The 26,999-nt window shown below is 41.5% G+C and overlaps 1 protein-coding gene across 1 annotated transcript; it reads left to right on the top strand.

Annotated features, from left to right (window-relative positions):
- The first annotated feature begins 3,911 nt into the window (after nucleotides 1–3,911).
- LOC6498238 (zinc finger protein sens) lies at nucleotides 3,912–20,815 on the top strand. The gene is made up of 5 exons (XM_001962330.4): nucleotides 3,912–5,185; nucleotides 13,144–14,002; nucleotides 14,121–14,522; nucleotides 14,896–15,077; nucleotides 19,496–20,815. The coding sequence occupies exons 1-5, from the start codon at nucleotides 4,678–4,680 to the stop codon at nucleotides 19,894–19,896; spliced, it is 2,352 nt and encodes a 783-aa protein (XP_001962366.1). The 5' UTR covers nucleotides 3,912–4,677; the 3' UTR covers nucleotides 19,897–20,815.
- Nucleotides 20,816–26,999: the final 6,184 nt, after the last annotated feature.

Here is a 26,999-nt window from a genome sequence, read left to right as displayed (position 1 = left end):
TATTTACTTAGTGCTTGCTCCGGGCTATCGGACGCATGAGTTGCGTTTGTAAATGTTGTAAATTATACAAATATCGATCAACATTGCAGCAAAAACATATTCCGTAAAAAGGGATATTTCATCTGTTGTGTTTTTTGTTTTTAAAACATGTTCAGATATTTAAAAAATAAACTATTATTCTTAAAATACAAAAGTTGGCCTTAACATCAATTTTTGTTGCCTACTTCAAGGGATCGCAGTTGCAAGACATCTTTCCCCTTTTGAAGAAATTAGGTTCTTTGGATTTTTGAATCATAAGTGGTTTCTATATCTTAAAGTTTATTGAACTCTAATTGTTTCAAAGAATAAAGAAAAGTTGAAAGCCCCTTACACTTTCAATAATTAAAATACAAATTGTTGTTTGGGTAAATCGTATCATAAATATTTGTACCCATTTCCATCCATTTGGAATGATCTGTGCGAGGTAGTACTAGTTACACCGATATGCTGTAAGGGCCCCGTCAATTGGGGGTGCCATAAAACCGGAGTTTTATTTCAATCTGCCGCCTCTAGGTTAAATATATGGGCCTATCAACGGAAAAGCGCAATCGATCTGTGACCCACCATCATACCCAGCTCCGGCTCCGATTAGATAAGCCACCACCTCCGGGCTCCGTCTCTGGCTCGGACTCCACTATGGAGCCAATATAGTTCAAAGACGGAGCCGGTAGATCCGGGGGCACCGAACGGACAACGGTTGGGGGCTACTCCAGCTCCAGCTTGGGCCGAGCCATCAGTCGAATCACTTGGCGAAGCGCGTCCTGTTTGTGCATCCAGCTATCCCCGCTCCGGAGGCACCTCCACCGTAGCCCACACGAGCAGCCAACTATCGATCTATAAAGAGGCACTAAATCAACAATAACACCGCCGCAACACCGAGTGGAGTAAGAGCTATAAATAAATTATTTATTGCTTCGGTGGTGGAATATTGCCACCACACAGAGGTAATAGATGGATCGTTGCCCGGTATCGGGTTTTGGTTTTGGGTTTGGGTTTTGGGTTTTGGGGGTCGGGTTTTTGGCTAGAGTTCGGATCCGGTGCGGCTCCAAATGACGCTGCATAAACGGACGGGAACCCTTGGAATTGCACCTCGATTCTCGGCCACCTACCATGAACGATCACCGAGAGAAATTGAGTTGAAATGGACACAAAAAATTACTTAATTCAAAAATATAGAAAATATTGTGATAGAAACAAGCCTCAAGTTTAAGAAAAGTAAAGTTATGGCTTGAATTTTAGAAATTTCTTTAATTAATTTGTAAAAAAATATAACAGATAAACTAAAATTTTCTCCGTGTATAGCGAACAGACCAAAATTACTGTGATAACCGATTGGGTGCGTTGATAACTGATAGCCATGTTATTATTAAGGGCTATTAAAATTCTGATTGAAAATTCATGTCAAAAATATATTTTATAATCCATTGTAAAAGTTCACTTCATTTCAGGTCTTGATTACAACCGAGCAGTATTGGAAACCAATCGAGTTGTTACGATTTGAGTTGTTTAAGAACGATTGCATTGTGAGTAGATAGCATTTTTCAAATAAAAGCTGATGAAGCTATCAGACTACTTTATATATGATGTCTGGTATTAATGATCCTTATATACAAAGCTATAAAGATTCTGTAAGGTAAAAGGGCATTGTTTAAATATAATAGGGTTAAAAAAGGTTTTTAAGTTATTGAAAGTTTAGATCAACTATAGTTATGATAATGTTTTAAGAATTAATTGGATATGAAAATTTTATTCTTAACCTTCTTAGAATGGTTCCATCAAACATAGACCTCCTCATAATCCTAAATTTTATAATCCTTCCTCCTTTAACACTTCAATCCATGTGATTTAATGAAGAGGATCAATTCTCACGACGTTTCATGTCACCCAGATTTGTTTTCTCTAATTGGATCTAGGGCAGACAACTGCAAAAATTGAAATGGAAATATTACACCAAGTACCGGGAAGAACTGAAAACAAAACTTAAGTTGTTCGCACTCAAGCCTTGCTGCTCTAAATTTAGTGGATAATTTTTAAAATCGTTGCCATGTGTTGGAGCAAGTGACACAAAAAATTGGAAGCTGGGATCTGGGGCGCCCACAGATATTCAAAATCTGTGACGAAAACTTTTAAGAATGGGCTTAAAAAAGTAAGAGATGTTCGTATTAGAAGACATAATACCCTTAGACATATTATTTATCATAATTTTTTCACAAACCTAATATCATTATAGAATAATATCATTATAGAATTTTGAACGATATTTTTATTAAGATTTTTTCCAAAAGTATTGTACTAAAACCCTCATAGAATCATTGGCTTCAATTACCATATAGTATTATGAATTCATTTATGAATTAAAACACCCTCAGCAAGTGTATAAAATCGGGAGCTCATAACACTTATTTATGCACCCGATGAAATGGGAACATTAGCCCTGCGTGTTTTGTAAATATTTGTCATAATTCCAAAGGGGGAGCCAGCGACTTTGAGGCGACATGTGCTCCACACCAGAGAAACAGACTTTTTGGGGAGCATTTAAAGATCTCCTATTACCAGTGAGTATTTGTTTTCGGAGCTGTGCTTTTAATGTCGCAATTAAATGCATGACTTTTTAAAATTAGATGCCTGTCAAAATTGTCTAATTTATGGTTCACAAAAAGCTTTTCTCAAATAATCCACAAAAAAATGAAAAAAAAACAAGGAAGCAATGTACATCTTAGTCTAGTGGTGTACTTGGGAAGATGCCCAAGAAATCTGTGATCTGATGTGGTAATATATCATCACTTTAAATGAGAACTATGCCATAAAGGACTGGGTTTAAGATATTACAATTGCGTAGTTTGAAAAGTAAGATTGAAAAATGATAGAAAAGCCTTTGTAGATAAGGATACACAGGATTGGTTATTAATTAAGACTAGTTATGATGTTCTATTGTAGTAATCTAAGATTTACAAATCTTTATAGATATCTTCTATATCTTTAGAGATATTAAAGAACAAAATGATCAAAATAGGAGGGAAATGTCTAAAATACTTCCATTTCCTTTCAATTTAAAACCAAACGATTGGATCCCCGGGCATGTTCGTAAATCTATAAAGACCTAAGAAGTTATGGAAACCATAAAAGCAGAAGAAAGCAATTCGCGAATGCCAAGTCAAAGTTGCCAAAGGCGAAATGCGATTGGGGGAGGACGCAGAAAAGGCATTCCTTGGCAATGGTGGGCGATGGGGGTGGAAAATCGAGCACCTTGGATGGCAGCAAACCACTTGAAATTAAATGGCGGGGCACTTCAAACGGCAAAGACAACACCGATTGCCAAATCGATTGCGGTGGTTAAGAAAAAATCAAAAAAATAGAAAAAAAAGGAAAAAAGAAAGAAAATAAAGATGAAATACAAAAAGCCCGCCCCCTTGAAACGATAAGGTAAACCAAAGGCCGGCAAACACGCGCCCAGCAAACGCACCATCCCCCACACCTGCCGAGCGGGCCATAACCCGCTTACCCGCTCACCCATCGACCCACACCACCGCCCACCCCATTGTTCGGCTGGGCGCATTGATTTGAACGAATCAAAGCGGTATGCGCACTAAAAATACCAACAACAAGCTACCAAAATCCAGACATGTCATGACAAGCTGGAAAGAGGCGTGGCCAAGAGCAGGATGGCTGTCACACTCGCAATCGCAGTAGCGAGCGAGAGATCCGAGTTGGGCCAGTAATGGTGGTTCATGTACCGATTCCATTTCGTTCCTTTGCCGCAATTCCAATTGGAAGCCGGGCGGTTGTGTGTGTGTGTGTATGTGTCTGTGTAGTGGTTTGGGGTGGGTGAGGAGGGTTGTCGAGATAACGGGACCGCTGAGTGGGAACGCCGCTGCCACGCTGCTCGTCAGTCGCTTTCAGACGCTCGCTGTTGCGATAGCACGACCAACGGTTTACGGTCAACGGTTAACGGCTAACGGTAAATCGGTGAATCACGAACAAACCAACGAGACTCGCCCCGCTCTCTTTTCCTTCCGCTTTTCCCCAACCACCGTTCAGCGTCGGCAGCGTCGCCGTTGACGTCGACGTCGCTGCGAAATCTTGGCGAAAATCGCAACACTTGGCACATAAGGGCATCGAGAATTCTGCTTGTTCCGCGGCAGAAAGTCAAGTGCAGCAACTGCGGCAGAATCAGCAACAGAAGCAGTAGAAGAAGCAGCAGCAGCAGCAGCAGCCATAGTAGCAGCCATAGCAGCGATTGTGGCAGAGTTTTCCAAGCTCGGCGGCAGAGATTCACTCTCGGCCTGGCGCCGGCGTCAGCGTTCCACGGGTCCGTGATTAGGTTTTACGGTTTCAGTCCGCTTGATGACGCCGAAGCCAGCAGTTATGCGCTTAGCAGCAGCCGCAGCAGCAGCAGCATCAGCCCCAAAAGCAAAAGCAGCTTTAAATCTGTGACACTTCCTACCCGTGACCCGTCGTTGCGTATACGCCACCGTAACCCCATTCAAATCCGAAATTCTATTCGCATGCCGTCGCGTAATCCCAAAAACCACTGCAGTGCCAATTCAAAGAACCAAAGCTAAAGTTAACAAAAAATTAAAAAAAATAAAATAAAATAAAAACACAAATTAAAAAAGAAAAACTTGAAACGTGCTTGAAATGGATGTGGCCAAATTGCAAGCCACTTCCGGTCAGCATCTGATGCATCCGGCCGCACCGCCTGCCCACCAGCATCACCTGCCCCTGGACTACAGCCTGGGTAACTTTAAGCCAGCCATAGCGGCGGACTTTCCGGGTCCCTTCCTGACCAACCAACAGTCGTCCTCGGCCTCCAATTCCGCCTCTACTTCCGGTTCTAATCCCGCTTCCGGTACGCCTTCCGCCGTCGCTGCCTCCTCAACCGCCTCGCTGCAGGTGCGTGATCTTAGTGCCCTGACGGCGATGGCCACGATACCCTCGCCCACCCAGCTGCTCCACCAGCGGATGCATCAGGCCCAGATCTCTGTGGACGCCGCCCTGGGTCACCACCAGCAGGCGCCTCCGCCCCAGCCCCAGCCAACTCAGAATCCTCCACAGCCGCAGATGCCGCCGGGCTCCACGTCGCCGCACGAATATGCGCCCATGTCGGCCTTCAAAGCGGTGCTGCCCAAGAAGCGAACTTCCGACGGTAAGTTTCTGAATGATAAAAAAATTATTTTTCTTATTGAAATGTTTGAATATTTTATTTTAAATTGCGCAAAATGAATCAAGAGGTTATAGTTTTATTTTAGGATATACCAATTTGAAATTATTACTTATATTTTAATAGACAGGGAAAAGAGGGATATAGATATGTCAGGGAATAGACATAGATAGGGATAAAAAGATAGATTTTAGATTTCTTTAAGAATATTAGATCTGAAACACTTTTATCAAACACTAAAGGTCTTCAAAAACTTTAAAAATAACAAGTTTTTATTTGGTTTTTATGTTCAAAGTAACACTATTGTTTTTAATTTTAAGTTAAATATGATTATATTCAAATCTTTTGGAAATTCAACAAAAAATCTAGCTATCTAAAGTTCGGATACATATGTATGTAGATATGAAATTCTTTTTATTTATTACCTATATTTTCCGTATAACTTTTAAAATCACAAAAATCCACACTATTTATTATCATAAATAAAATTATAAACTGCTGGTTTATTTTAAAATGAATCATATTCCTGGGTGTGAAAATTATTCCGATAAATAAAAAAAACACTACTTTTTCCTAAAAACCGCAAGGTAAATATTACCTCAAAATAATCAAGTTCAAGGAATTACAAAAATTAGCCCCTCCCTGGTAATTTACACCTTTAAAGTTGAATAAATATGATATTCTATTATTATATATTCAATGATTAGAAACATCAATACTGTCAATGCCTAAAAACATCTAAAAATCAATGAAATAGATGGATTTAATTTCATTTTTTATTATCACCGCTCTTCAATAAAAATACATGCAGATTGGAAAAGCCCCCATTCTTGCCTCTCGTTGTTGCCACATTTCATATTCCCCAAGTTAATTAAAATCGTGAAAAAAGGAATCGAGAATCAACAATACCGAGAGCATGATGCCCGGATCCGAACTCTGGGATGCGACAAATCCCCAAAAGGCTGGTCCAGGGGCGGTGCATGGCGGGCGAAGCGGGCGAAGCGGGCGAAGCGGGAATTTTTAAAAATTTATTTGAATAATGTGTGATTTTAAAATATGGCTGGCAATGGAGGTCCTGGGGGGTCCTGGGGAGGTCCACCACCGAAAGGCTCTGTGCTCGGTGTCAGTTTAATTGGAAAAAACCCAAAGTCCGGTTCGAGGGGGGAAAACAAAAATTGTTCATGGGGCAGCAGGAGAAAATATTCATTATTCCGTTTGTGTGAGTGTATGAGTGTGTTTGTGCGGATATCATGTATGTATGGGTGTCCTGTTTATGTGTGTGTGTGTGTGTGCGACGCTTAATGTGCAAATCTTCGGTGTGGACATGGGGCAGGAAAATGGATATCGGGGATTGAAAAATCCATAGCTGAACCACAGATACACAGATACAGGGATGCAGAGATACGGATACGGATACGGGTGCGAAAGGCAAACAAATGGACAAACTTGTAGATACACAGTCCAGTGCCCACAGTCCAGATACACAGATGGAGGATGACGTGCTAGTGTTGGTTAGTATCTGTGTGAGCTGTGTGGCAGACGCCGTTGTCATCGCCATCGCTGTTGAATTTCAAATATGGGCATTGAATGAATGAATGAGTGTTTGTATGGGAGCCTGCCACACACACACGAGTGTGTGTGCGAGTGTGTGTGCCCCCATCTTTCTCTCATCCTCTCTGGCTCTCACTCTCTCTCAGTGGCAGAGAGAGACTGGCATCCAGGCAGCGACAAGCGGATTTCATTTACCGGCATTACATGTATCCCACGGATATGTTTTTAGCCTCCGACACAGGCATGGATATGCGGAAAAACCACTCACACACACACACTCGCACATCCGTTCGCACACACTGAATTTTCAATTCCGTTTGCCGCGACAAGCTTTTCCCCCACCACACCACTCCCTCTCTCATAGGTTTTTCTTTCTGCAACGAACATGAATTTCGCTTTGTTTGTTGGAATATTTTTTCAGTCTTCTGGTGGGACAATATATTGGTCGCTGTGGCCGTACTCTGTTGGCCCTCCTCCGCCGGTGACTGATTGGCCCCTCCCTCATGGATGCAAAATCTCTGGGGTTTAAGGGCTTGATTACTTTTAAAGAGAAAGAGAGAGGTTATCCCCGAAAAATATGCTAAACAAGTTGAAGCTTTAAAGTGAGCTCTTGCCAGATTATTTCTCATCAAAAGCCTAATAGACTAAACAGCCTAATGGCTTGATCATCTCATTAACTCTACGATAACCTTGCCCCCTAAGGTCAATTTTTTGTCACATCTTACCCTAAGAACACCCACCCATCTGTGGATGATCTTAATTTCCAGTCATATTCCACATACGCCACGTATGACTCAATTAATTGTGCCCACTGTCGATTGTGTCTCTAATGCGTTGCGAGACAGTTTGTGTGACTCACGAATTAAGTTAAATTGTGAAAATTACTTGGGGCACCGACTAGAAGCCAACTAATAGTCTGCACAGGTCGATGGGTTAAATGACCGAAAGTAAACAAACTAGTTGATCAGAGACCTCTCTCAGCAGCATTGATTCATTCTCAAAATGTGAATACTTTTCGAATGATATCAGACCGAGAACGAGAAAATCAAAACGAGTGCCTTGGAAATCAGAGAACGCTATGGCAAGTCGGGTATATAAATAATATTCATGATTTATGTGGCGAGCCTATCTGGTTGTAGAGGTGTTTTGGTCTAAATATATGGTTAGCCGAATTCATCGATATAAATTCAACAATAAATTGGTTGAGCCTTTTTCAATCACACCAAACAATTGAACAGCGATTGGAATCAATTAAAAAGGCAATCGAAATATCCTAACGAATAAATAAAGAGCTGTCGTTTTTTGTTATCAGGTTCTACGAATATTCTGTCAATTAGATTAGATCTAATAGGTGTTGGGGTGGCATTATCATTTTAGTTATTATGGGATGGGGGAAGTATTACTCACAGGTTTTAAATAATAAATAAATTGTATTAGATGGTCGGCATATCTCACCCACATTTATAAATACGATACAGAATATACATTATTGATCAATAAGAAATTGTCGCAACGAAAATCTGAGCAATATTTATGAAATATTTACGACACACGTCGTAATCATTGGCAACTCATCGCCCGTCATATATTTTTCAACTTCTCACAAGTAGACGAAAATTGGGGATTGTAAATCTATAAAGATATCAATATCCAACACCAGGCAATCCACCCAAATAAAAAGAAAGCCAAATCCCCTCCAACTGCACCCAAAAAACACTCACTCTCCGAGTAGTATCTGAGAGATACGACCTGGGAGGAGTGCAGATAGTTAACTACGCACACACAACACACCGTACACCGCACACGCGTTATGATTTACGATCTGCTGGGTAAATACATAACGACATCTAAACATGTCAGTATCCTCTGTGGCCAGTTGTAAAATCGAAAGAGTAAAAGTATCATAAAGTAAGCGATAAGTAAACAAAACGGCCACAAACAGCAAAACAGACCTCATACCTCAGAGCCTCACAGCTCACAGCTCAGAGACCTCAGACTATATAGTTCGTGCAACATTAAGACACTGTTATAGAATGGCTACAACCCCCCTTCCATTATTTTTCACATTTCAGTTGTTGTTTATGCCCTCGATTTCCAGAGACCATTTTATCATCATTCCCCAGTGTTTGGCAAAGAAAAATCAATTTCCAGTGCCGAACCCTTCTCGGTCACGTTTGCTGTTTGAATATTGAAATTAGAGTCGCCCCGATCGACGCCTCGGCTGATATTATGAGAAACTGCGATTTTCGATATCGAATTTGTACTGTCTGGCCATAAAAGCTACCAGAGTAGATATCAGCTTATAACAACAATAAATACCAGTCAGATATGCCTAAAAATGTTATATCGCTTATGCCGAAACTCCATCCAAAAATATATACAAACAATTATGAATGATACCCTAATTTGAACAGAGTTTTATTGCTCTTTGATACTGAATTCTAATAATTTTTAACCAAAATAAAAATAAAATAAAAAATACAAAAATAAAAAAGTGAAAACAGTCTGTTCCCTGTGGCCGGCAATTAAATGTCATTTATCAGTAAGAGGAAAAAAAAAGGTAAAAAATTGTAGTCTAAAGTTTAGATAGCCTTCTGATTTATTGCCGAGCGATAAGCAGCTGGGAAAAGGGTGCAATACACGGGAAAAAATAAGGTGGGACATTCGAAAGGGGGATGGGGTTGGAGCAGAAGAGTCATTGCATTGGCATTGGCATTCTGATTGATTTGCAGTGTAAAAATAAATAATATAATTGCGATGGGTGGCATTTCAAAGAGCAACTGCCGTCTGGGATCTGGTAACTGGTATCTGGAGGCAACTACCTTCTCGCCAACTCACTGTCCTGATAGCCCGGAGAGCTTGTCGACGAGTGTTTGGATACGCAATCCCCATCTAATGCCACTCAACGAGTTGAGCTTATGGGAGCTAAAGAGCTAGGGATTTCGCTCGGGGCGTTCTCCAGGGCTGATATGCTATCGCCGGCTATAGGAAATCCAAATCCAAATCCGAATCTCAATCGAAATCCAATCCACAGTTGAAATCGGAATCTCAACGAATCCGTAAATCATGCACACATTCGTATGGCATGCCAACAGACCAAATCATGGCCTAATCTATCTAACCGTTCGCAGTTTATGGCCCTCTTCTGGCCATATCGCTTCGGCTCTTTATTATTTATACTGCACTGTTTTTTTTATTTTTTGCCATTTGGCCATTTCCACTTTCATATTTGCCGAAAGCAGAATTTGTTTTTATAATATTACGACCATCCATCCATTCAGCCCCAGTGCCCCGACTACTGTTGCAATGTTCGATTTGATCGATTCGATAGTAATATACTTTGGCCCCTTTGGCCTCTTAACTTTTTTTCTTTCTTGATTTTGCACCCAGAAGTGGTACTATAAATTAAATGAAAACTTCTACTCTCATTATTACTAAAACTTAGAGTTGTATTTGTTTCTTTATCACTCATAATTTACATAATAATTTAAATACTTTAAAGTAAAAATCATATCATATCAGAGTATGATATTAAAACACTATATCTATTAATAGTAATTAAATATAATAATATATTTAATATATATTAAAATGCCTATACATTATATATATAATTTACATAATAATTTAAATACCTTCTGATAATAACCCCATCATATCAGAGTATGATATTAAAACACTACCCCCTATCATCCCTAAAAATCTATTCCAATTACTTGGCAAACAATTCTCGCACAACTTCCGTGTAATTATAATTGAAATTCCAAAAATTAACACCTTCTATACAGCTTCTATCTATACCATACCACCATAAAATCGTTAACCCAAACAAAGCTATGTAATGGCTGCAAATCGCCCCAAAATAATAATAATCCCGCCATAAGCCTGACAATGGGAGGCGGGAGGACACGAAGGACAGGGATACACAGGGCACAGGATAACAATGATTTCAATTACCATGCAGTGTCGAATAATTATTTTACCTTCTACTTTTTTATGTGAACAAGTGCGTGGAGTGCGTGAATATTGCTCCCGGGCGGATAAAAACAGATGAACGTCGAACCCATGGTTTTGGATGGAGGATGGTTTTCTGTTGGGCTGATCCTGTGGAGGGGTGGACGACGGCTATGTCTAATGTGCACAAATTTATGACTTTACTGCCCGGGCGTTGAGGGTCGTTGCGTTGCTGCTACTTTGCTGCTGCCAGCCTACTGTCTTCCAGCCTCCGCCGGGGCGAATGGCATGCCACCCCGAGGCGGCATTGGGCACATGCTTAAGCTCATTATTATCGTTTAAACAAGTCGCTCTACGTGAGCCAACGAGAGCCACTTGTCCGGGTCCTTGGGGTTGCTTTTGCGCCCACTAGTTTTCCACCGAAACGTTAAACGTTTCCAATTTTATTTCCTTCATATTGTGCGGGTCTGAGCTCCTCCTCCACCTCCCCAATTCTTTGGGTGGGTTGGGTCTTTTTTGGCCATTTGATTCGAATTCGTTTCTGGTGCCGGTGCCGGGAAAATGAAAATCCACTCGGGACGATTGTCTGCATAATTAGATATACAATAGAAAGGGTTTAGGGTTCAGGGTTCAGGGGTGCCAGGTTCGACATTTGGCTTAATGATAATGATTAAAATTTAGTTTTTGATTGTAAGGGAAGTATTTGATTATTTGTTTTATAATTAAAATTTTATGTCTTAAATATGTTAAAAATAATTGTCAACAAGATGCTCTTTTGATTTAAACTTTGAAAACCTGAAAGGTAGTGTACTTATTTCTTAAATCTTATTAGAAAACCTTTTTTCAAAACCTTTATTGACCTCAATATAGTACAGTTTCTTATCCCTTCAACCCTCTGGTTGCCATTATCCTGTCTATATGTTAAATATTGAAAAGCACTTAGTGACAAAAACTGAAAATCCAAAGAGCCAAGTTCGCATAAAAACAACAACAGATAGAAAAACAACTGCAACAACGACAGAAGGGCAATAAAAACACTTGACACTGTGGCAGGAACGCACCACCCTCGCTGTAGTGTATCTATGTATCTGACAGATACACAGACACCGTGCGGCAAGAAATATTCGCTCATTTTTCGCATTTTGTGCGTGGGTTTTGTTTATATTTACTTGGCTTTGCGTTTTGCCGCCTCACTGACTACCATATCCCGCCATAGCCCCTGTATTGGAATCAAAGTCCCGCCCCTGTATTTTTCCTTGCCACCGCACACACTCGCCCTCCTCAACCCCCCTACCGTGGCAGTTACTTTTATCTGCGTGGCGAATTAGAATGTTGTCAAATTGTTATTCTTTTGTTGCGATGCGGATTCATTCATTCATTCGATTCGCCTCCGGCCTCCAGCCTCTAGCCTCCTTCCTCCATCCGCCAGCCTCGTCGCGGTTTTCACTTGCCTCCTGTGTGTACCCCTTTAACCGCCCTGCTTGCAACGCGCCTGCGTCAATATTGGACACGCGGAATGTCGCCGGAGTCGCCCGACTCCCTCCTGCCTTGCTCCGGCTGGCTGTGTGTGTTTTCTGTTTTGTCATGCTCCATTTAGCCGAGTGTGGACCGAACAGATGTTCTATTTAAACGCACATTATTATTATTTCATTTCGACAGGCGATAGACTCTGAGCATGTGTCCTTCTGAGACATCTGAGCACCAGACAAAAGTTCATCTCTTTCGAGGCCTAGGTGGTTTTCTCAAAAGAATAGAGTATATAAAAGACACTATAAGAAGATATCTAAGGTAGTTTATAGGTTATAGGATAAAGCAAAATATGTTTAAAAACTATAAAAAATATTCATAAACTCATATTTTTTAAGAATAAAAAAATATATATTTCATTTCAAAAAATCATTTTAATTCTGAAACCTTTGTCGCCTGGCTGCTTTTTGTCCAGGGGCGTGCCAACATCACCCTAAGCGCCGGCGCCGTGTATCCGAATCCGTATCCGTAGCCGGATTTGTATCTCTGTCCACGGCCGTCATCGCTGGCCAGCAATTTCGGGGTGACGATGCCAAATGATGACGCGTTGATGTCAAATGCGGAAAGCGATTTGCCGGAAGGGGGAAGGATGCCCTTGATTAGGGTGAATTAATGGTCATGTAAGGTGGATTAGGCGATTGAATACGAAAATAATTACATTTGAAATTCGATACGCTGCCAACTGGCAGTCTCTCTTACATCCATCCTGGGATGGATGTGTGTGAGAGGCGGTACAGGTGGATGTCCTTCACCCTTGATGTTCCTTTTTTTCTGGGGAGTGATTGATGATGTTGTGTACGATTCGCTCTGATTTGGCTAAATGTTTATTTGTATATGGAAAGTGGGGTAACCCCTTGAAATACATTTGTATTTTTTTTTATTTAAAATGTATCTTTTGATTCCCTTTTCAGATGCATCTCTGGCATTTAGCATAAGCAGACTGGTCAAGACTGAACAACTGACGGCCATGGTGGCCGCTGGCCTCAAGCCTCTAGCCCCGCTGGAGGACAACAACAATTCCATCTCGATGCTGAGCAAGAACCACCAGCTGCAGCAGCACCACCACCACCAGCACCAACACCAACAACACCAGCAACATGCCCCACACCACACCAACAACAACAGCGGAAGCAACCACCAACGGGTTAAGCCAGCCTTCATAAGCGCCAGCGAACGACTGAGGAGACAGTCCAGATCCCGGTCCAGGTCGAGGTCTCGCAGTCCTTCGCGCTGCTCCTCCCAGATCGACATGGAGGACACGGAGTCCCACCACTCGCATCGCTCCTTGCACTCCCGCTCGCGATCCCGTTCCCGTTCGCATTCACGCTCCCGCTCCCACTCCAGCAGCTCTTCCGTGGAGCTGGAGGTAGACTCGCCACCCGGCAGTCCACGCATCAGTTCGCCCAGCACCGCCTCCGCCTCTGCTTCCGCCTCCGAACTCCTGATCACCGCCAACGGCGCCACCACCAGTATAGGCTCCAAGAAGTCGGATCTGTTCTCGGTATCGGCGCTGCTGCGTCGGGATGAGCCGCCCCAGAGACGGACGCCACGTAGTCCTCCGTTGAGCCATCTCACCGCCAGCGGCCTGCCCATGCCCTTCAATCCCCTGGAGGCCATGCGCCAGGGCTATCCGCCCAACTATGATGCGGCCATGTTCCAGCGTCCGCTCTTCTCGCCCGCCCTTCCCTTCTTTGCCGCCGTCGCCTTCCACCAGGGCCAGCAGCAGCAGCAGCAGCAACAACAGCAACAGCAGTCCGGACTGGCAGCAGGGTAAGCTTCCAACTATAATTACTAGAAGATCCAACAGATCCTTTATTAAAGTCCTTGGGACCCATTTTAATTAATTAAATGCCTCAATTAAATGTATATCCCATACTCTATCATGCAGCTACCATCCGGACTCGCAGGAAAATCTCTTCCGACTACGGAGTCTCATGGTGCCCCTCCAGTCCGCCGGACAAAACAACTCCACAGCAGCGGCGGCGGCAGCAGCAGCAGCTGCGGCAGCCGTCGGCGTTGGGGTGGGCGTGGGAGTCGGTGTGCCACCCAATGGCGGGCATCTGGGTCTGCCGCATTCGCCGCACCTGCACCACTTCCATCATATGGCCGCCAAGTGGCCGGGCCTGCACCAATTCAGCGACCTGTACTCGTGCATGAAGTGCGAGAAGATGTTCTCCACGCCCCACGGCCTCGAGGTGCACTCCCGCCGGACACACCATGGCAAGAAGCCCTACGCCTGCGAGCTGTGCAACAAGACCTTCGGCCACGAGGTCAGCCTCAGCCAGCACAGGTATGTGGAGAATTCAACCGCAACGGGGGGGAGTGGGTGGAGTGGCTTAATTACACTGAAAATAAATTTGTTTTTTAGCCAGATTTTGTTCGAATTTAATGTCTATAATTTTAATTTTTTCCCTTAACATTTTCTTGGAGTGCATTTTAGTCATTGTCCCCTTCTGGGACGGAAGTGGGCACTTTGCATTACTTAATTTAGCCAAAATGGCTGGATTTCAGCCTGACCAAATGTTTGCCTTTGTGGCTGTAGTTACAGCCGGAACAAGGTGCCTCGGGGGGATTTGAGCCAAGCCTTAATTAAGGCAGAAGGCAGTAGCTCGTTCGCCAGGACCCTTACTAATTTGGTCCAACCATTCTCCGTCTGATTCCAGGGCGGTGCACAACGTGGAGAAGGTGTTCGAGTGTAAGCAGTGTGGTAAGCGTTTCAAGCGCTCCAGCACTCTGTCCACCCACCTGCTCATCCACAGCGACACGCGGCCTTATCCATGCAACTATTGTGGCAAGCGCTTCCACCAGAAGAGCGACATGAAGAAGCACACCTACATACATACAGGTAAGAATTATTCTTAAAATCCTTAAATCATAGTCCTATTCCTACAAAGATTTAAACGAAGATGGGGTGCTGTCTGGTTCAAGGTGGGGTTTGCGGAAAAAGCCCGCCATTAAAGAACTGAACGAACCACCCTCGAAAGCCGCAGTCGCCAGTTGCAATTACAGTTGCCATCGGCAGAAGCAGATAGATCAGATTCGCCGAGGGGGTAGGTTGGGGGGGCAGCCGGAAATGGGGTGCAAAAAAAATGGAGCACCCAAGCTTACTCTCCGGAAAGTCACCAGGGAGAACGCCATTCAGAGAGAGTGAGAGCGAGCGCGAGAGCAGCCAGGCAGAGAGCTGATAAGAATATCGGAAAGCGAGGACAACAGAATGCTATGTACTGGAAGCACTCAGCACACAGATACACTCAACGGCACTCTGTTTATGTGTATGTGTGTGCGAGAGAGCGAGAGGCGGACAGTGAAATCACAGCCGACCAATGAAAAATTTAGTCAAGAGATTTTGATTTTCTGTTTTATACGCGCGCACACACACGAATAACAAATACGAGACGCACACAGCGACACGGTGTGCAGTGGTATAGGTGGAGCATACACCCCCGAAAACGAAACGGAACTGAAACGCCATTGCGGCAGCAGCTCTAAAACGGGAATTGGTATGGGAAATGGTTATGGGAACGGCGGTGAGGGTTAAGGTGAGGCAGTAAAAAGGGGGCAGAATACCGTTGGGTGGGGCTGGCACATTAGCATCGATTTCAAGTTCCTGATGTCTACGTGGAAATTTCTAATCTCGAATGCGATTTATTCTGGTTTACACACACACACACTCTCCCACACATGAAATGAAAGTTTATGGCCAGTGCTAAAAAAATTAACATTTTCAGCAAGTTTTTCAAGGCAATGGTGGATAAGCTTTTTATTTAAATTTTAAGATTATAATTTAAAATTTTATTTCAATAGTATCTTTAATGTTTTCCATAAAAAACTCTTATTAGATTTATATAAGTATTTGTTTTTTTACTAAATACAATTAGTAATCAAAATTTAAACCAAAAAAGTAAAACAAAACCCCTCCAACTGTATAATATAAGCCCCTTAAACCCCAGATGACCTAAAATTGCAAATAAATCCCTTTTTATTCGCTTAATCCTCTCATAAAAATTGCAATCGTTACTGTGCAAAATATCCAGATTTTATTCTTGTATACGAATATTGGATCATTAAGCATAAAAAGCAAAAAATTCCAGGCTGCCTTCAAATCAGTTTACAAATGGCAAGGATAATAACCTTTAATAAGCAGACCTCCTTCGTTGGTGCGTCTGTTAAAATCACTGAAAAAGAAATCTGCACACACACACTCCCATACACCCACTTATACACACGCATAGGGAAAACGAGAGAAAGAGAAATATTCCAGACATTTTTATCGTTTGCCGACTTCGATTTAGGACGTGTGCCTCCCTCCCAACAGCGCCCCCTGAAATCTCCTCCAACTGCTTATGGCCGAAGTGGCACATGTGGCTATGTTGGCTCCAACATTTCGAGATTTCCCAACCAACTGTTTTGTTTTATTTTTTCATACAATTCTCCTCTGGTGAATTCTGCTTTCTTTTTGCTTTCTTTACGACTTATCCTTCATTTTCTTCCTTGTGCCCAGCCCTGCCCCGCCCGGCTCACCCCACCCACACGAGACGTGTTTCCATCCCAGACAGCAGATTTTTCCTATCTTCAGTTGATGTGATTTCCTTGAACAATTTCAACGTTTCTTTACTTTTTTTCCCCCAAAATTTTTTTGGCCTGGGTTCTTTCTTCAGTTTTCGTATTTACTTTTTGGCAGAAAGGTTTTTATATGCTTGGCCCGTGTTTTGGTTCCGTTTCCTTCTTGTTGTTCTTGTGTTTCGCTTTTATTTCCTTGCCTCAGATTTCCTTTTTCCTAAATTTATGCGCTATAAAAATGCGAGGGTAAAAAAAAATATTATAAGGATATTTTATTTATTCATGACTTTTGTTTTCCATTCCAAAGTTCAATCTTAAGGTGGCTGGGAGTTCAAAAGGTGTTGTGAGTGGGGAAAAACAAAATCGATTTTTTAAACAGGAAAAAAGTGCTTTAAAATGGTATATTTATTATTATATTTTGGTTAGAGTATGTATTTTTGATAGAAACAAAGAACTAAGACCTCTTCAAGCCAACTTCTATAGAGATTTATAAATTGTTATAATCTTTAAACAAAATGTATCCAACTTTTCACTTTATTTAATAATGATTGTTTTGATTTTCTACCTTAAACCTTAATTTACAAGCGAACGTCAAATCCGTTCCATTAAATCAACCCAAAGCCATTTGGCCCACGGGGCGTATGCGTGATTTGGCTCTCACCGCTTAGCACAAATTGCCAAGCCATCAGATATGTGGCGAACGTGTTGAATTAGGAAGCGAATGCAGAACAAAATGAGGATGTGGGGGAGGAGTGAACTAAAGCTTAAAATATTAGAAGAATAAAAGGAAAGCAATTCAAGTGGCAGCCAAGATTTAAAAGTATTTCCACAATGTGCTGCAATAAGAATCCTTGAAATAGGAAACCAACAAAAAAGTGGCACATAAGCTTAGAGTAAGCTAGGACTAGATACATGAATGTAACCCTCATCCTTCCTGCTCCTTTTCTAATTTGCCGACGGCCGACGGGATTTTTCTTTCTATTTTCTATTTTTCCACATTTTTTTTGTATTTTTTTTTTTTTGGTCTCGTTAGTGTTCGTGGGTCGTTTTGGCCGTGATAAATAATAAAAGCTGCTCTATAATCTCTGCGACTACGTGACGTTATTTGTGCCGATAGTGCACGAACGTGCCCCGAGCCATGGGATCCCAGAGCTGGTGCCAGAGACCGGCCAGAGACCCTTCAGCTCCTGCAGCTCAGGCATGCTCGGTGAGGCCGGATGAGAGCCAACTTTTGCCTGACTACTCAATTTTACTGTTGCTCGACCTTCTCCAGCTCCTGCTCCAGTTACTCCACCCCAAATCCCCCTCAAGCTGCTCAAGAAAAGTAGGAATCCTCATGCCGCGGGAGCTAAAAGTTGAATCAGAGCACATCCCTACGGTCGAATGTTTCACAATCACGTCGCTGCAATTCCATTATATACAACGAAGAGCTGTCTTCCGTTTCGTTTCGCTGTCTCTGCAGCCTCTCTCTTTCTCTCTGCAGTTGCCCCATCTCTTTCATCCAGCCTCTACCTCTCTTTTTTTGTCTGCTCTGTTTATTTTATATACACTTTCCCCGATTCCCAGTAGGTAGCCCCCAGAGTCAGGTCCTCTCCAGTTAGCAAGTTGTCGTCGTTATTTTGTTGCCGTCGCCCCCAATCTTCTTCTGCCTCTATATATATATTATATGTGTATGGGTAGTTGGGTACTGAGTAGTGTGTGTGTGTGTATATATAGTATATAAAATGTAACACAACAAGTCTATGCCACTATCTCCATTCAGCAGAGTGCCATAGATAAGAGAAAAAACACATATATGTATGTACATATTCCCTTACCGTTCTTGAGGTAAAATAAATATAATCAAAGTTTTTGTATAGCTCGGGGGGTTCAAAATTACTACTATAGAAGCCTTCAAAATAAAATAGATTAAACAGAGCTCTGAATATATAATTCTAAAAAGTAAGTAAAAGAATTCCAGTTTTCCTTCTTCAATTTCCGAGATTTGATTACAAGACGTCAAAAAATTTCATGACATATCTGGCGCCAAAAAAATCATTCATTTCGAAAGCAGTTTTCCCCGCAAATCCCCTAATGAAAAATTCAACAGCATGAAAATGAGCAATAAATGAAGTATAAAGAAGAGAATAGGGAGGAAATCCTGAAAACTCCGAGAAAAGACCACAAAATTACTTTAAGATTTTTTTTCGGGGCTCGAAAGAAGTCTGACTTTAAGTGCGAGGATAACCACAGAACACCACACAGATGTACCGAAAAAGTTGAAATTTTAAAACTTTGGACCGGGAACGAGATCTGAGCACCTGGGAGGGGTGGATTGTGGTCTGCGGAGATGACTTACATGGAATCTTGGGGTCTAAGTCAGCGGGCTGGGAATGCTTTCTGTCTGGCGACGTTAACATTTTTTTTGTTTTTGGTTTTGGGGTTGACGTTCGAGCAGGGAGTCTCCCAGTTTTTGCATTTATATATGTTTTTGTGCAAACTGGGGGAGGAATCGGTTGTGGGTGGAATGGAAGCATCAAAGTTGCTCAAAATGGCGCACACTGGTTGAATATCTAGAGAAAAAGTACTATAAGTACCAGAGAGACAGGGAAACTTTAAAATAAAATATTAAAGACATAAGCTACCATAACCACAAACCTTGTATAGATTTTTAAAAGATCTGCTTTTGACTAAAACCTTTCTTCTTCTTGTCTATCCTTGCAGGTGAAAAACCACACAAGTGCCAGGTGTGTGGCAAGGCCTTCAGCCAGAGCTCCAACCTGATAACCCACTCCCGCAAGCACACCGGCTACAAGCCCTTCTCCTGCAAACTGTGCCACAAGTCCTTCCAGCGGAAGGTGGACCTGCGCCGCCACAAGGAGACCCAGCACACCGACCTGCGTGTCCACCTGGGCAAAGTGGACTTTATGTCGGCAGCGGCGGCGGCAGCTGCCTCTGTGGAACTGAATGCAGTGGCAGCAGCCGGAGCTGGAGCGGGAGCGGGGACGTTACCAGGCGCCGGACCCGGAGGAGTATCACCAGCGAACCAGACCCCCAGTGCGGCGGGCGGAGGAGCACCCCAGATGGGCACTCTCAATTGCCAGAAGGTCTCCCTGCTGGTTTAACCACCCTGACCCCGACCCGGGCCCAGGTCCAGACCCACACTCAGATCCAAATCCAATCCCCAAAACCAAACCAAACTGAAATCCAAAGCAAACCGCAATCATTGTGCAATAGATGGCAAGTGAAAAGCATCGTCAGGCATTTTCCTGTACCGTCTCCCATTTGAAAATTGCTTGAAATTAAATCCAAAGGAGAAATATTAAAACAATTTAAATAACTTTAAGCCAGCCATAAGCCAGTTAAACCGTATTTCCAATGTTGCCAAAAAAATAAATAAAAACTAACGATGAAAATACCAAAGAAAATGTAAGAATGAATTAAATCAAACACTATAGTCAGACTCCAACAATTCTCATAACAATTTAAATATTATTGCCATATAGCTCGCTGAACTTTTATTGTAAGGACATACCAAAGGACAATTTTCACGTTTTTCTTTATGTATGTGATGTTTTTGTTTCGGTGGCTCGAGTGCCAGAATAAAATCAAAATTTAACAACAAAATATAATAAAATAAATCCAAAAAATTCATCAATATGAACTGTGCGTGTCGTACTTTGTAAATGTAATAAAAAATAAATCCAAAAAATGAAATAAAACGGAAACGAAAATTTAATGCAAAATTTTCCAAGTTTTCGCTTCTAGATAGTTGTGAAATTTTAACAGAATCGCTGTATTATGCAAACTATTTTGATATTATATCATTCCAATGAATTTAGTCTAATTAATAAATTTTTTAACTTATTTATACATATTGAGTGTATGTATGTAAAAACAGCTAAACAAATATATATGTATACATTTTCTTTTTAATGTTTAACACAAAATAATGTATGTAATATTAAAATAACAATTATAAAGACAAGAATTAATCTACATTCTAAGTATTTTTATGTTTTCAAAAATAAATTGAATTTATTAAGCAAACATGAGACTTTAGTTTCTTATCCAGGGAGTCTATGGGAACTATTCAATAACCCTGAATGTCAGCAAAAATATTATCATAAAAAATCAAAAGCATATTCTGCAGAAAGATAAACAAGAGTCTTCAAACTCATATGATTAAATCATGAGTGGGTGAAACCATCCTGTATTTGCCTTCCAATTCCCCAACGTGTCCGGCCGCAGATATCAAGTATCACGTACGAGACAAGGGTAACCATTTCCCAATCCTCCACATAGATCCTGTTGAATTTTCCACCTTCTCCTTGGCGGTCTGGTCTCTAGTGCTCCAAACAAAATTTGACAATAAAAAATATACAAATTGCAAACGGCGAAAGTCCTTGGAAGGAACATACGCTCGCCCACACACCCTCGCTCTTTTTTTCTATTCCCAAGTCTGCAATTTGCACGCCGGAAAATTGTCTACTTTGCAAATGGATTCGAGCTCTCTGGCCAAACCAATTTCATCAATAAAAAATATTTCCGTCTGTCTCGCAGATACTCGTTTATTTGAAAAGGTGAGTTACTTTTTGATATCTATCTGTTCTTTTTTGCATATGACAGTTTTTTATTTGGAGTTAAATGAAAGCTATGGAACGTGGTGTTCGAAGTTGGAGTGATAGATATAAATTATTTATAGGAATATATAGTTTTTTTCTTTATGAAATTGAGTACTAAAATAAACCCTTTTTAAAGTTATTGCAATAGTAAGTATCATATTATTAGAAACTAAAACTAGTACCTACTTTTATAATATTACTTCCCACGAATAGTTTCAATACGATGTGTGAAAATATTACCAATCAACCGCCTCATCATGCCTTGCAATTACCATAAAATCAATAAAAATTAATAGAAACATGACAGAGAAATGTAGTTGGAAGTGGAGGAGCCTGTTGTGTTAATTTATGCAATGATCGATAACATCCTGCGATTTAATCAACAAACGCCCATGCCGCCCGCAACAAAAGCAAAGCCCCAAGATCAAAAGTCCCATTGCGAGTCGTTGACCGAGCCGTAGGTGATCATAAAACATTGATCAATCAATCTTAAACGATCTGAAAAAGTCACAAAATCAGCAACTTCCGTCCGCGGGCACGAGTTGAGCGAATGGTAGTCGCTCGTAGTATGGATTATGGATCAGATCTCTCACATTATTGATTGGACGAGCGTTTTTATGATTGCATATAAAACAAGAAAGTAAAAATTATGAAGTTACAATGCGGGTTCTTTGAACGAATTAAACGCAATTAGCTGAAGGTATTCCCATCATAAGATGGCTAGAGGGGTCGATGGATCAACCAACCAGGATCAGAAGTATTATTCTTTTTGAGCATTTTAAAGTTCAGTTTCATAAGATGATCATGAAAACATCTGCGTGCCATTGAAGTTACTCGAAGCGTTCTTAATGCGAATTTATTGCCGCCATCATTACTTGACTTACCCAGAGGCATGAAAATCATTTTGGGGCGATGACTAAAGACTTTTCAACAGCTTCGCACCCCTTTCGTGAGTCTTCGAATCAGGGATCTGCGATTCTGCTGGCCTTTGTCTCGCCGTAAATATCATGTCTTATCCCAAGACAATGGATCTTAATTATACTTTATTTGTGGAAAATTGTATAAAAATTATCCCAACATTTTTAATGAAGTTGGGAAGTTATTTTGAAGTATATTTTTTATAATTTCAGAAAATGAGAGAAGAAATATGAATACAATTATTGTTAAAAATAATTGGTTATGAAATATCTAAATTTGAAGAAAAATCAAAATATATTAAAGGCTTTTGAAGGCCGCCACTTAAAGCCTCCCAGCCTGATTCAGCTGACCTCCCATCAAAGTGGCACTTGCAATTCATTTTCCCCGACACTGTCTCAGCTGGTCGGTCAGCGGCAGATCGCCCCAGTTGGACACTTAATGGGAATTGCATTTTTATTACACAAACAGACGACGAAATGTTTATTAATGGCCCAAAACACACACGGCCGGCCGGGCCATGACAATCGACTGCCAAATGCAGTTAAATTGATTCCGCCTCCGATTCGCCATCCAGCGTTACAACTCGCAACTGCAACTAAGTGTGGCAGTGTCGCTGTTGCAAATGTTGTTACAACGCCCCGGCCCGAGCACCTGCTGACAATTTCAAGTGCAGGCCGAGCAAAAGAACAACAACACGCACAACTGGAGTGATTTGCCAGGGGCAGATCGGAACTGACTCCCTCCACCATCCTTCCTCTTGATTCCGGGATAGCGCCAGCAGAGGAAACCGCAATTGTAATTCACGGATGCGCAACATCGGGCAGCTTCCCAAACTAATCGCTCGCTCAGCGGGACATCATTGAAGGAGGGGTGGTGGCTGATTGGCGGGGTGGTTGCTACACTACACTGAAAATAAATGTTTACCAGGGTGGTTTTCGTTGTTAATCTATGTGGAGTCTAAACTACTTTGGAGATATAAATTCTTTTAAATATACATCTTAAAAATCTATAAAAATTTCTTTAGCAATTTCAGTTTTTGTATAACTCATTTTCGTAAAGTGTATTAGCACTGCTTGGGCCTCATGTCGTCAATTGAATATCTCAATTGTCGCTGAGCTGAGACCGCTTCCCCCTACCGTTGCGTGATTATCCAGCCACCGGCGGAGTGCCTCCGCCTCGACAAAAGCAAACAAAACGCCCCTGATCTCCCCCTCAACTCTCTTTCCGTGACCCTCAGAGCAGCGAACCGGAATCCCACTGGACTAATTCAACTGTAACCCCTTGTTATCCTTCACGCACCCCCTGTCGAAGGCGCAACGCCTGAAAATTGAGCAGTTAAATATTTTGGTGTCATAAGTCGACATTAGGGCGGTTCGTTGGCATAGAATTTAGCTGGAAAGTATCCCTCAGATACAGATACAAAGCTAGCCAAATTGATTTTAAAACCGTAAACAATGTATTGTTAGATTACAATTTTCTATAAAATAAATCAACTTTGGGTTCTACATTGGTTTTCCAAAGAATTCTTACCTTATATCACGAAATAGGTAAAATAAATTATGATAACCACTATAATTTATCAAAGCCTCTGAATTTTTTAATCAAAATATTAAGGATGAAACCCATTTAAAGCTTTAATTAAGAAAAGCCAAAAAAAGGAAAGTGAATTAATTTAGTATTCCTGATTTATTTGTCTCATGATTTTCCTGGCGACTGGTGCCCGGCCAGAGCATGTCCTGGTGATGAGCCCGATGAGTTATTGCCGTAAATCACGTAGAAGGTATAAACTCCCAGACAAACTATGAATGAGCAAGGAGCTGGTCGTCCGGCGACGAGACAATGGGGATGCGACTGCGAGGACAACTGCGAACCCGTTTATTAGTCCTCTAATGCACAATAATACTTAGTGCCAAGGGTAGGAAATTATTCGGATCCGTTGGGAATACTTACCGAGTTGGCTGCCAAATGTGACCTCTGTGCCAGTGACTCAGGGACCGACTGCATCTGTACAGTGCCCTGCCTCCGCAGGATATTGAATTACGGAACACGTCTCGGCTTTCTGGCCAGCATAGGCCCAGAATAGTCCTCCACCAGCCCACTATGCTAAAGTTAATTTGCGCCCTGTTGCTGGAATTGTTGATGACATTTTTACATAAAGCGAAGTGCATAAATCACATTTTCCCAATTGCAGAGACTCGAGACTCTAGACCGAGGCCGAGCCCAGATCTTAACAATCTGAATCGAAATCCCCCAACTAGGTTTTTGATTCGTCTGCGATTGTGGCAAAAGTGTTGCAAACAAACACTCTGAAATATGAAGCCCCGAATGGTGCTTTGAGGCTTTGATGAATTGTGAGCAGTTGATTCATCCTTTTGGCACAAATGGCCACAATTTGGTCTACAACTAACAAATCTGCGAACAATGGAGGATACTATTACAAATGATATTAGGACCGCAGGGCTTAGTCTTGGAATTTGTTGGTAATTGCCTAAAATAGGATTTTTTTTTAGCATAATATTACAAATTTTATTTATATTTAATATATCGCTAAGAAGTCTAAAAATATTTATAAAGTTTTCTTAAAAAGTACTACGTATCTTATAATTAACAAAATAAAAAGCAACTAAGAGTACTATTTATAAAACATTATGTGCCAAAGAATATTGCTTTTAAGATAATGTTTTTATTAAAAAATAAATAAAGTTGGGGGTATAGTTTCCTTTTCAAAATATCTTTAACTTATAGTTTGTTATATTTTTTATGAAAATAAAGGATTATGCAAACCGTAACAGTTTTCATAGTTTCCCACACTTCGTAGATGACATTGCACTTGCTGGTTACTCATGTTTTCCTTTGGCAAATACTGCTATAGATCTTTATCCCGAAGGAGCAAATCTCGTTGATTGCGACGGGTGGAACAAGTGCCTTCCATTAGCGGCGTTGTGCCGACCAGAAATCAAACAGAGCCATAAAAACTTGACACCCACACGACTTTGTCACAGTCACAAAAGCTGACCAAATCCTGTAGCAAGTCCTTTTCTGCTTCAAGCCCATACAGTCTGCAATCCGATATTGGTGGGTTTCTTATGGTGGTGGTAACTGGTGCAGTGACACTTGCCACTTCCAGAGGCAGCTCCAGATGGGGTGGAATAACGAGGGCCTAATCAAAGTGCCTGCGCAGGCACGTGTCGTAAAAATGGAGTTACAGGCCAAGGAAATTCCCATGAAATGATTTCCGGGGAAAAATCTTTTTTATATCTCCTAGTCGTTATTATGATTAGTTATTATTTTTGAGCAAGTGCATCGCAAGGGATTCCCAGGCACTTGCATGCTAAATACCGATGAGATTTCGAAGCATACGCAGTGGGAATTATTTTTGATTAGGGAGTGATTCAAGGATCTCAATAAAACAATTTTTTTTTTCATTTTGAAAGTATACTCATACCCATTCATGAGTTGGCCAAACTTTAATTGGCAAAACCAACTATAATTCGACAAATTTAATTAAAACTATTTATACTAAAAATTTACGAACGGACATTTGTGGCGTGAAACTTTCAATGCGCCTGACGCAGTTGTAGGGAAAACTTTTTACATAATTGCTTTAAATTAGTTGTTAGTGTCCATTGTCCTCCATGGAAGTCCTCCTCATCCACTCTGCCATTTCCTGCTCATCATCAGAAGACCACAAGCCAAACAAATGTAAAGTGCTCCAGACGAAAAGTTGTCAACCGAAAACAAACCATTAAGTGGGTCCAAAACACTTTTTGGTTTTTCCTCAAATTAGCAAACAGGCTATGGTAGTCCTTTCGCATCCCTTTCGGGCACTTCCCTCTGTCATATTGTCAAGTGTTTATGATGCGATACTGTGAATCCTGCCATAAAGTTAAGTGAGATTGGTCGGTAGGGTGGGGTATAAAGGCCGCCTATCTTAAAGGATTTAGAGGCATGCTTTAGTTTTGTAGATTTTTCCCTAAAAACAAATATTAATAGTTACATTAGTTTTATATATTTAATTTGATTAGAAAATCCTTTTTTAAATATAATAAATTACCTTAAAACCTAACACCTTTCACCTAAAACACACTACTAACGTGGTTACGGAATCCCCTTAATACCATTAATGGCTTTTCCATAGCGGATAATTATGGGGGTTGTCTACAATTAGAGCTCTAGAGTTTGCCTTTGGCTTATTCACGCCTTTAAATTTGCATTTACCCCGGCATTCTTCAAACCAGTACCAGCACCATCTCCATACTCAACTACGTACCCATTCTACTCCAGTCACCACAGGCGCAGACGTACGGCCCGGGTCCCAGTCCCACCCTGGTGAGCCTTCGCCAGGACAAACATTTCGCAAGGCAGCCATGTAAATCATGATGCCAGGCAGTTGACAGGAAACGGCATTTGTTCTACGGGATGTGAGCCAAGTCGAAGAGTTGCTCGCTTAGGAAGATTCGTCAGATTCGCATAATTAATTGCAAAGCTTTCGAACGGGAGCTCCTCCTCTGTGCCGACAACCTTCTCCTCTGGAATTTTGATTGTGTGTTGAATGGGGGGTAAGGTGAGCCTGGTTCCCTCCCCTCCTGGTTGTAGCGATTTGTGAGCGTAATCAGGGGGTTTGGGGGCTTGGCTAAATGGTAAAGGGTTGGCGGGATATCTGCCCACACTCCATTACTCCAGAA

This window comes from Drosophila ananassae, chromosome 3R (assembly GCF_017639315.1).
Source record: "Drosophila ananassae strain 14024-0371.13 chromosome 3R, ASM1763931v2, whole genome shotgun sequence".
NCBI lineage: Eukaryota > Metazoa > Arthropoda > Insecta > Diptera > Drosophilidae > Drosophila > Drosophila ananassae.
The sequence above is the reverse complement of the archived record's forward strand: the minus strand, read 5'-3'. Positions and strand labels throughout refer to the sequence as shown.